General features: G+C 40.4%; 2 protein-coding genes across 3 annotated transcripts in view; both read right to left on the bottom strand.

The window, feature by feature from the left end:
- LOC133618577 (integrin beta-1-like) overlaps positions 1 to 3,526 on the bottom strand; it is a 51,593-nt gene extending 48,067 nt beyond the window's left edge. Inside the window, exon 1 of the mRNA XM_061979072.2 lies at positions 3,204 to 3,526. The gene's annotated coding sequence lies outside the window, so the exon portion shown is untranslated. The remainder of the gene's footprint in view (positions 1 to 3,203) is intronic.
- Positions 3,527 to 4,167: 641 nt separating this feature from the next.
- LOC133618575 (neuropilin-1a-like) overlaps positions 4,168 to 12,108 on the bottom strand; it is a 240,567-nt gene continuing 232,626 nt past the window's right edge. For both annotated transcript variants that reach the window (XM_061979069.2, XM_061979068.2), the window contains 4 exons: positions 11,367 to 11,656; positions 11,204 to 11,300; positions 7,724 to 7,768; positions 4,168 to 7,435 (listed from right to left, as the gene is read on the bottom strand). In XM_061979069.2, the coding sequence (XP_061835053.1) occupies positions 7,161 to 7,435; positions 7,724 to 7,768; positions 11,204 to 11,300; positions 11,367 to 11,656 (707 nt within the window). In that variant the 3' untranslated portion in view covers positions 4,168 to 7,160. The remainder of the gene's footprint in view (positions 7,436 to 7,723; positions 7,769 to 11,203; positions 11,301 to 11,366; positions 11,657 to 12,108) is intronic.

The raw sequence follows: 12,108 nt of genomic DNA, 5'->3' as shown, positions 1-12,108 counted from the left end.
TTTCCAACTGACATAAAATTGGCAATACACATTTCCATGTCTATGAATGTTGTAATTCATCGAGGTCATTGTCATCTCGGGGCTTTCAATCGATCACAACTGGACTGTTTGGTTTGTCTTACGTGTCGCCGTTTATTCGAGTAGGCTTCATCAGTTCGTGCTCATAGATTTAGATTGGTCAGATCTAGTCAAAGTAGATCTGATCAAACAGTCCATATACGATTCATTCAATGCTCTGAGATGCAATACACATTGTTACCGTTTGTTTCAATGTCTCCAAGACCCTGTTTACACTAAGCCGGATAAGGTTATCCAGGGTAAATCCCACCTAACCTTATCCGTTTACACTCACAACAATGCCGCCGTTTAAGACCCCCTCCCTCCTTCGTCCGCCGGCGCAACGCGACCTAGTACGCATGAGCGGAAAATGCGCACGTTATAGTCACTTCCAGTGTTGCTTTATGTGCAAGTTCTTAAATGTAACTTATCTGAACAATATCCAGTGTTGTGGTATATAAATGAACTGGAATCCAGTGTGCTCTGGGGCCCTATAATAGTGAATCACATCTGAGCCATCATAAATTAATCAAATCTTTATTAGACACGTAAACAATGTGATAAAGAACATCTTACATCAATCAAATTAGGGATGTAGATATCTGGTCAGGACACTCCTCACTCTTTTGCCTTTGTCTTCATTGTCCATTCCTTTTTGGTGACTTTATATACTCTGGACCTAGACGTTGAGTCCGCAACATACATGGCGGACAATAACTGATACAGTCCGCTTTGCCAGTCCAAATGCATTCGCTGTTTTCCGTAGTCTTCCCTCAACGCCAGGTAATACAAAGCACGCGCTACCTTTTTTTATCACAGCCACAGGAGCTCGCATTCTCATTCATGTCTCTCCTTCGACAAATGGACAAGGTTTTTCGGTAAGTAGAATCACAGCTGACCTCGACATTGGAAAGTTGTCTTGCCGTCTGAGAAGTGTTGTATCCCAAATAGCTGCAATAGCTTTCTCTTAAGGTATTCATGTGTGATTTCCACAAGCGTCTGTACAGACGAAAGGAGAAACACGGTCATGTCTGGATGACTCGCCTCCATATTTCCAATGATTAGCTCCGAGTTACGAAACCGCCTCATTATGAAGCTGGCTGTGGCGCGTTCTTTCTGACCTCACTTCCTGTGTGGGGCATGGTCTTTCTGGCGTCACTTCCTCCCCGAACTCAGTTTGTACACAATCAATGAGTCCATACAAAGCTAAAAGCCGGAGATTCAAGAAATACACGGCGCACATACCTGTGTAAAAATTTGTCCGAGGAGGGGGACCTTAAACGATGGTTTAGTGTGGCTGAAACAGGGCTTTGGCTAAATAATTATTCGTTTAAGGGGTTTTCCGGCTTAGTGTAGACATTGCCTCAGTCGAACAAACTGCCCTTTATATGTTCAACTGTGATTTACGACTGCTACAAACATCATATATATATATATATATATATATATATATATATATATATATATATATATATATATATATAAGTCATAAAAGTGAATAATCGAACATATATGTCACCATATTAACATGGTTATTTAAAAGTCCCTGCTTTGTTGTTGGTTTTATAGTGTCACAAAATTGTATATATATATATATATATATATATACACATACACATAACATATTTAGGTAAATTCGGTTACAGTCATTCTTGCCAACCTTGAGACCTCCGAATTCGGGAGATGGGGGGGGGGGGGGGGGGGGGGGGGGGGGGGGGGGCGGTTAAGGTGCAGGCAGCATACCCCTTCCCCTTCGAGCTGTCCTGGATGAAATGAAATTCTTTTATTCCAATCATTTTGGAACTTGCAAAGTGTATTTCTTCTTCTTACTCGTCGTCGCCATGTCTCTTCTTCGTTCTTCTGCTTCTTGTTGTGTGTGCAGTTGTGCACTGAGCTCCAAAAGCCGTAGATGTTATTGTAGCGTCCCGGAAGAGTTAGTGCTGCAAGGGGTTCTGGGTATTTGTTCTGTTGTGTTTATGTTGTGTTACGGTGCGGATGTTCTCCCGAAATGTGTTTGTCATTCTTGTTTGGTGTGGGTTCACAGTGTGGCGCATATTAGTAACAGTGTTAAAGTTGTTTATACGGCCACCCTCAGTGTGACCTGTATGGCTGTTGACCAAGTATGAATTGCATTCACTTGTGTGTGTGTGCTTGAAATTAATGTCATCATTAAACCAGTTAAAAGATCATACAAAGTGTCAGCATTTCTTGACATCTTCGAGTAAAGACTATTGTTAAACCCGTCCAACAATACATTATTATGTGACTGAGCCGGCACGCTGTTTATATGGCGGAAAATCGGACGCCTGGACAGCATGCGGCTGTTAAGGGGTGAAGGTTTCAGGTGAGCGAGGACGCTAAAGGCAGTGCCTTTAAGGCACGACCCCAATATTGTTGTGCGGTTGGAAATCGGGATGAATTCAGGAGAATGGTTGCCGCGGGAGATTTTCGGGAGGGGCACTGAAATTCGGGAGTCTCCCGGGAAAATCGGGAGGGTTGGCAAGTATGGTTACAGTACATACAAAATATGTACCAAGGGATAGTGAATAAATAACAGTTGAACAAGTGGTTTGGTGTTGTTATGTAGCCGCTAGGCTGGCTCGTACTGCTATTCCTGTGATACCACTGTGGCCCTAAGGGGGCGATAGAGAGCTACGCAGTCCAATTTAAGAAGAAGAACATTTTTATTTTTCTCATTTATTAACATTAAAACTAGTACACAATCGACCAGGTTAACGTGCAATTTCGTAACAATATAAGACAACAGCAGTATTTGATAAAAACAACAAAATCTTAATAAATATTGACGTCGTTATTGAGAAATAGTGTGTCTTTTAGAGACATTGAAACAAACGGCAACAATGTGTATTATCTCAGGGCAACTGGACTGTTTGGTCAAATATACTCTGACTAGACCAAGTGACTTACTTTGGGTACAAACATTCACTCGAGGAGCAGACTACTTAACTTTATAAATTAAACGCGGAGTTGAAGCATTACCGCGCTTAATTATTGATGAAGTTGATCCACACCCAAAAGTTATGGCCTGAAGACACACATTCCTCCTTTTGTCGTCCTGTCTCCATGCTTTTTAACAAGGCGTGCTTACAAAAGGTTCACAAAGTGTAAAGGGAAGTAAAACTCACCTTGTTATTGGCGCGTTCTTGTCTTGGAGTCACAGTAACATTTAATCCTTAAAATGTCTTCTTAAAAAAAAAAGAGAATTCAACTTGTAGGTAGCGAGGTGAGGTTAGCAAAGAGCTTGTCGGTGTTCGCTTGGTTTCCTGTCAAGATGCGCCAACTTTTTAAGAGCGGGGCTGGTCTTTGCCGCTAATATTTAGTCATCGCCTACAAAATAGACACAACAGCGAGGAGTCATCGACTGGTAAGACCACGTTACACCCCACAATCGTCCTTATTCCTTCCTCCCTGCGAGGAAGTCTTTTTTCCCCTGGTGGTGTTGTTTGCCCCCCCCACCGTAAACGAACCTCCTCTTCTTCGTGTAATGGAGACCCCGCCCGTCCAGCGACTACAGCGGCACGCAGCGGGCAACACAACAAACACACCTGGGTCGCCAAACCCCCAGATATCGATGGCTTTTTAGCGCATGCGCAGAAGCAGACATGTTAGAGCGTTTATGCATTGTCAAAACATTTATTTATTAAAAAATACTTAACTACGGATTATCTGGCGTTTATTATAAATCAGGCCTTTATTTACATTATTTTCAGAATTTAGGTTTGTATTTAATGTTATAATTTAGTATTTTTTTGGTATCGGATATACATTATATTGTATATCATCTCAATTATTTTAAATTTGATCAAAGTATAATTGTTATAATACAAAAATATTGTGACAATACCTGCAACATATTTTTATGGGCTTGCCTCTTTGTGATGTTAAGTTCCTGTTATAAGCTGTTATACAGTATATGCCTTGAGCTCTTATTTTGAAGGCATATACTGTATAACAGCTTATAACAGGAACTTAACATCACAAAGAGGCAAGTCCATAAAAATAGCTTACAACATCAAACACATTTTCATGTTTTTTAAAGTACTGTGAGCACAAAACAATCCAATAAAGCAGCAAAGAGAGTAACGCGTATTGTCACATTTAATGCAAACATTTATTTGATCCAATTCTTTGGAATGTAGACGTCAACAACAGAGCTGAGATCAATCTGGGCGTTGACCAGAAAATACCATTTTTTTCCTTCTTCTTTTTAAATCGCTTAAGGCCTCCCATTTTTGTCTTCCTTTTCCGGACAGGAGACAGCAACATTGCAGAAGCAGGTTGGAAAAACAAACAAAGAAAAGGCAAACAAACTCTGGCACAAAGATCCATCAATAACGTTACAAAAACCTCACCGTATATAAGCTTTTTTTTTTTTTCCTGGTTAAAATTGTACATCTCAGAATTAAAACACCTTCATGAAAGCATGTTTTAAAAAAACTGTTCTTTTTTCCTTAAACCATGAGTTTATAAGACTTCTCGACATTTCAGTGCAACATTTCTTTTTTTTAGGTGGAGTTCTGCAGCATCCTTTCAGACTTCTCGTTGAGTCAGCATCACATACAGAAGTTCACTCGGTCAACTTAACACCCAATCAAGTTCATGTGTGTCACATTAAAACTAATATTTGTCTTAAAACTGATCATCAGTTCAATGTTGACTTTAAACAAAAGTCCTTTTGTAAAATAAACAAAAACAAGATAATCAATAGAGTTTCTCACAGGACTGCAATCTATTTGTGGCTGTGGATTGCAGGGAGTGGGATAATGTCAACTAATTTGCATAACTTTCATGGACACAAAAAAGTGGGGGGAAAACCATGAAAAGCAAACAAACATGCTTAGAAAATCCAAATGAAGATTATTTTTTGATGTCACAAACAAGATGCAGCAAAAAGTGCCCCATAAGACCAGAAAAAGTCACTAGGGTGTTTTTTGAATCCAAAAGGGTCTAAATATTTGTTAACTATGGTGAGAAAATTGCTAAAATGGCAACGCTCACTCCTCCTGCTACATCTTATTATTCTCTGGCAAGCGACAAGTTACATTCACAGACAGTCCCATCATAAAGTGTTTATGAGTATTGCCTAATCTATTTGTTGCAGACTACTCAAATAATAAAAACATTGCAGAAGTTCCAGTTTCAAACTATTTGGGTGATACGTTTAAATATATTTCAGTTTAAATGTCATTTATTCACTTGTGTGACAGTTGAGCATGTTAAAATGCGACTTAAAACATTGCCTGTACATGATGGTTTTTAGAGTGGTCACAGTTTGACCCTGGAACAGATTATTTTGAAATGAGTATTCATAAGTAAAGTGTATACATTGCAAATGAAAAGTGCTGTTTGTGAAATCTCGGCCATAGTTTTGTGGCCATTGTTCATAAAAATGACATCAAACAAGTGTTTTCACCTGCAAGCACGCGACCGCATAGTCTGAGGATGCTGCAGCCAACACCACCCTTCCGAGAGACGACGCAACAACATCGCCATGGCAACCAAGGCCGTCAGCATCTACTCTCGCAACGCGGATGACCCTGAAGAGACCCTCGCTCGGGGGGTGGGGAGTCCAGTGTTACCCTGTTTGAAAGACAACCCACGAGTCTTTGCTCAGTCATCATAACGACAGAACCCAAAGGACCACAACGATTCACCAAACAAAAACGTCACATTACTTCGAAAAAAAAAAATACTTTTGGGAATCGTCCGCTTGAAAGAGTACTGCGGCGCCGAAGAGGTGTTCTCTAGAAAGCAGAACTAGTAGAAATATATTAAAACTTATGTACAATATGACAGAATGTGTGCTGTGAAACCACACAATAATGTGGACGACGTAACACCTCCATTGTAGCGCGCACACACACACACACACACACACCAACAGCAACACAGTCTAGAACATGTCAAAAACATTTCCTAAGTGTGTGTTGTGTGAAGAAAACAAGGTGGCAAAAAAAGATGGAGGCGAAAAAGGCACTGTTGGAACACACACACACACACACACACACACACACATACTGGTTATCATTTGGAATGGGGACCAAGTTTTTGATCATCACTTGTGGGGACCACCCTTTCTACAGGTTGTGGAGGCATAAAAAAAAAAAAAAGAGGTAAAATGGCCACTGCCCAGTTAGCTCAAACACGTCTTTAAATCTCTGGATTGATAAAGTAATGTGCTTACTGGGGACCCTGGGGAAAAAAAGAGTTAATATGGTTCATGGGGACCAAATTTAAATCATTTTGCATAACTCACACACATTTGTACGTGACTACTGAGGACCATAATACAAAAAAAAAGTTCAAATTAAATATGACATGATCCTCAGAATAAAGCACTACAGCTGTCCTCTTATAGGAAGTTTCACCACTTAGATGTACCAGCTACAGCCCGATGAGGGGGCTGCTGTGCAAATGTCTCACACTCAAACTAACGAGTAAACATGTTTTATGGGCCAAAGCTTAAAAATCACTTAGGCATCTTCAGAATGGATCTGACTATCATTTAAAAAGGTTTCCCTTTAGGGGACCTGTTTTTTTTGTCCCCATACCGTCAGAGGTCCCCTAAAGGTGACTGTGTAAACACAGCAATGTCCCCATTAAGTAAGCATTACCAGAACACACACACACACACACACACACACACACACACACACACACACACACACACACACACACACACACACACACACACACACACACACACACACACACACACACACACACACACACACACACGTTAAATGAAGACGTGCATGAACGCAAACACACTTCAGGTAATTTCTGTTTAAAAAAAAACATGATTTTGTTTACTGACCAGCACGTGATCACAGGAAATCAACACACTCACACAAAAAAACAAAAAAACAAATAGAAATCTTCTTTTTTGCTGTACAGTTTCTTTACACACAGTGCCCCCTACTGGTCAGTCCCTTCCACTGACACTCCTGAGTAGAAAAAAAGATGGCGTCTGCTCGCTGTCAGCCCATCCTGAAGTCCCGTCGGCGGCCTCAAGCCGCCCGGAGCTCCAAGCTCTTGATCGACGGTCCCGGCAGAGCACCGCCTGCCGCTCGGCGCCGACCTCACGCCTCCGAGTAGTTGCTCTGTCCGTTCATCTTGTCCTTCTTGAGCTTGACGCCGTCCACCAGCTCAAAGTTGTAATTCTCCAGGGCGGACAAGTTCCTGTCCGTCATGGCGCCCTGCGAGCAGGCGCAGTACAGCACCACGCCGCAGATGGCGCCCAGGAAGACGCCCAGCGCCGACATGGCGATGATGGTGATCAGGATGGGGTCCAGCGTCTTCAGCATGTTGTTCGGGTCGTCGACGTCGCCCGTGTCCTGCGACAGAGAGTCCATGGCTGCGAGGGGGGACAACGAGCACATGGGGTCACCAGCGTGTCACATTAGAATAAATCACTACAGTCGCGGTCAAAAGTTGACATACACTTGTAAAGAACATAATGTCATGGCTGTCTTGAGTTTTCAATCATTTCTACAACTCTTATTTTTTTGTGATAGAGTGACTGGAGCACATACTTGTTGGTCATTATTGGAAACTCAAAAGACAGCCATGACATTATGTCCTTCACAAGTGTATGTCAACTTTTGACCACGACTGTATATGAGAAACTCAGCTGGAAACATACGCAAGATGAAGATCTCAGTGGGCGGAGATGGAGAAACTTCCGGATCTAAAGAAGACAAAGAGTCATTGAAAGTCAACAACAAGACACACAAATCATAGGCTGAGCAACAGGTGGCGCTGTAACACCTGATTATAAAACCATAGGTAACACTTTAGTATGGAGAACATATTCTAAAGCAACAAACACTTAATTTAGAGTTACTTGGTCACGCGTGGAACATATTCTAAGTAACAAAGACTTAATTTAGAGTTATTTGGTTAGGGTTGGGGTTAGAGGGTTAGGTTGTATAATAAGGCCATGCAGAATAAGGCATTAATAAATACTTAATAATAGGGTTAGAGTTAGGGTTAGGTTGTATAATAAGGCCATGCAGAATAAGGCATTAATAAGTACTTAATAATAGGGTTAGGGTTAGATTGTATAATAAGGCCATGCAGAATAAGGCATTAATAAGTACTTAATAATAGGGTTAGGGTTAGAGGGTTAGGGTTAGATTGTATAATAAGGCCATGCAGAATAAGGCATTAATAAGTACTTAATAATAGGGTTAAAGTTAGGGTTAAAGGGTTAGGGTTAGGTTGTATGATAAGGCCATGCAAAATACAGCATTAATAAGTACTTAATAATAGGGTTAGAGGGTTAGGGTTAGGGTTAGATTGTATAATAAGGCCATGCAGAATAAGGCATTAATAAGTACTTAATAATAGGGTTAGTTAGGGTTAGGGTTAGGTTGTTTAATAAGGCCATGCAGAATAAAGCATTAATAAGTACTTAATAATAGGGTTAGGGTTAGGTTGTATAATAAGGCCATGCAGAATAAGGCATTAATAAGTACTTAATAACAGGGTTAGGGTTAGATTGTATAATAAGGCCATGCAGAATAAGGCATTTATAAGTACTTAATAATAGGGTTAGGGTTAGGTTGTTTGATAAGGCCATGCAGAATAAGGCATTAATAAGTACTTAATAATAGGGTTAGGGTTAGAGGGTTAGGTTGTATAATAAGGCCATGCAGAATAAGGCATTAATAAGTACTTAATAATAGGGTTAGGGTTAGGGTTAGGTTGTATAATAAGGCCATGCAGAATAAGGTATTAATAAGTACTTAATAATAGGGTTAGGGTTAGGGGGTTAGGGTTAGATTGTATAATAAGGCCATGCAGAATAAGGCATTAATAAGTACTTAATAATAGGGTTAGGGTTAGGGGGTTAGGGTTAGATTGTATAATAAGGCCATGCAGAATAAGGCATTAATAAGTACTTAATAATAGGGTTAGGGTTCGGGTTAGGTTGTATAATAAGGCCATGCAGAATAAGGCATTAATAAGTAATTAATAATAGGGTTAGGGATAGTGTTAGAGGGTTAAGGTTAGATTGTATAATAAGGCCATGCAGAATAAGGCATTAATAAGTACTTAATAATAGGGTTAGGGTTAGAGGGTTAGGGTTAGGTTGTATAATAAGGCCATGCAGAATAAGGCATTAATAAGTACTTAATAATAGGGTTAGAGTTAGGGTTAGGGTTAGGTTGTATAATAAGGCCATGCAGAATAAGGCATTAATAAGTACTTAATAGGGTTAGAGTTAGGGTTAGGTTGTATAATAAGGCCATGCAGAATAAGGTATTAATAAGTACTTAATAATAGGGTTAGGGTTAGGTTGTATAATAAGGCCATGCAGAATAAGGCATTAATAAGTACTTAATAATAGGGTTAGGGTTAGGGTTAGAGGGTTAGGTTGTATAATAAGGCCATGCAGAATAAGGCATTAATAAGTACTTAATAATAGGGTTAGGGTTAGGGTTAGGTTGTATAATAAGGCCATGCAGAATAAGGTATTAATAAGTACTTAATAATAGGGTTAGGGTTAGGTTGTATAATAAGGCCATGCAGAATAAGGCATTAATAAGTACTTAATAATAGGGTTAGGGTTAGGGGGTTAGGGTTAGATTGTATAATAAGGCCATGCAGAATAAGGCATTAATAAGTACTTAATAATAGGGTTAGGGTTCGGGTTAGGTTGTATAATAAGGCCATGCAGAATAAGGCATTAATAAGTAATTAATAATAGGGTTAGGGATAGTGTTAGAGGGTTAAGGTTAGATTGTATAATAAGGCCATGCAGAATAAGGCATTAATAAGTACTTAATAATAGGGTTAGGGTTAGAGGGTTAGGGTTAGGTTGTATAATAAGGCCATGCAGAATAAGGCATTAATAAGTACTTAATAATAGGGTTAGAGTTAGGGTTAGGGTTAGGTTGTATAATAAGGCCATGCAGAATAAGGCATTAATAAGTACTTAATAGGGTTAGAGTTAGGGTTAGGTTGTATAATAAGGCCATGCAGAATAAGGCATTAATAAGTACTTAATAATAGGGTTAGGGTTGGATTGAATAATAAGGCCATGCAGAATAAGGCATTAATAAGTACTTAATAATAGGGTTAGGGTTAGAGGGTTAGGTTTGGATTGTATAATAAGGCCATGCAGAAAAAGGCATTAATAAGTACTTAATAATAGGGTTAGGGTTAGATGGTTAGGGCTAGGTTGTATAATAAGGCCATGCAGAATAAGGCATTAATAAGTACTTAATAATAGGGTTAGGGTTAGATGGTTAGGGCTAGGTTGTATAATAAGGCCATGCAGAATAAGGCATTAATAAGTACTTAATAATAGGGTTAGAGGGTTAGGGTTAGGTTGTATAATAAGGCCATGCAAAATAAGGCATTAATAAGTATTTAATAGGGTTAGAGGTAGGTTGTATAATAAGGCCATGCAGAATAAGGCATTAATAAGTACTTAATAATAGGGTTAGGGTTAGAGGGTTAGGGTTAGATTGTATAATAAGGCCATGCAGAATAAGGCATTAATAAGTACTTAATAATAGGGTTAGGGTTAGAGGGTTAGGGCTAGGTTGCGGGACACTTCACCCTTTGCCCCCGGTGCCACTCACACCGGTGAACTGAATAATGAATGATAGGTGGTGGTCGGAGGGGCCGTTGGCGCAAATTGCAGCCACGCTTCTGTCAGTCTACCCCAGGGCAGCTGTGGCTATGAAAGTAGCTTACCACCACCAGGTGTGAATGAATGATGGGTTCCACATGTAAAGCGACTTTGGGTACTTAGAAAAGCGCTATATAAATCCCAGTTATTATTATTATTATTATTATAATAAGGCCATGCAGAATAAGGCATTAATAAGTACTTAATAATAGGGTTAGGGTTAGAGGGTTAGGGTTAGGTTGTATAATAAGGCCATGGAGAATAAGGCATTAATAAGTACTTAATAATGACTAGTTAAGAGCCAATATGTTACTAATTTGCATGTTAATAAGCAACTAATTAATGGTGAATATGTTCCCCATACTAAAGTGTTACCAAACAATATTAACCAATCAGAAAGTTGAATAAAGCCATGAGTGGAAAAGACAACAAGAACCAGAGAACATGAATGAAAGAACTGCAGTGTACATGAAGAAATACCTTTACAGAAGTCACTGTTGAGTCCGTCCAAAAGCTGGATGTCGTCCACAGCGATGTGTCCTGCGCTGCGTCTGTCGGCCACGCCCTCCACCACCACCTGGAGACACCACACGGTTCAGACTTCACGTGCTGGACAGCAACATAAAAGCCAGAAAAGACGTACTCTGTAGGGGACACCGGATCTGGGCAGTAGAACTCGTCCTTCCCTCCACCGCGCCCCCTGGTGGCCGCTGACGGTCCACAGGATGCTTCCCCTCTGCTCCTCTCTCTCCTTGTCCTGTCTGATGTGCAGCACCCCGGGGTGCTGACCCGTCATGTGGTACCAGAAAGACACGCACAGGTGAGCATCCGGGGCCGTGACGGGCAGACTGGACAGCCTCGCCACTCTCTCCTCTTCTCCACTCGTCACCCAGGAGTCGCTCAGCTGCATGTAGATGAAATTCCCTACTCGTCCTGCAGGGGGCAGCACAGGACAGGGTAAATTAAGGACTGAGAAGGCAGGCTTAAAGGGGAATTTTGCCTATCAATCACAATCCCAATTTCAACTTTTTTTTAATGCATTATAATTTCTAATATACGGCAAGTAGGAGGTGGCTAACAGTGTAGATAATGGGATTTATCTATTCCGCCCATAAGCCCTCTAAGAAAACATCTCAAAACCGCCAACAGTACTCCATTTACTGTACCTGTCGTGACCTGAATATTTACCAAATATAGACAATCTTGTCATTATAAGCGCTAACACTGAGGAACTACTTTTAGCAGAGTAGTATTCAGCGGTAACTACGGTACATTACGCAGCTGTTTACATACTGAGCCGGTAAGCTGCTGCATCGCCTCTGAGTTTGTGAAAATTAATTCTAGATCATAAATCATGCATCCCATTTGTATAGTAGAAGGATGTG

This window comes from Nerophis lumbriciformis, linkage group LG19 (assembly GCF_033978685.3).
Source record: "Nerophis lumbriciformis linkage group LG19, RoL_Nlum_v2.1, whole genome shotgun sequence".
Classification (NCBI taxonomy): domain Eukaryota; kingdom Metazoa; phylum Chordata; class Actinopteri; order Syngnathiformes; family Syngnathidae; genus Nerophis; species Nerophis lumbriciformis.
Note: the sequence above shows the minus strand (reverse complement) of the source record. Positions and strands in the feature narration are given on the sequence as shown.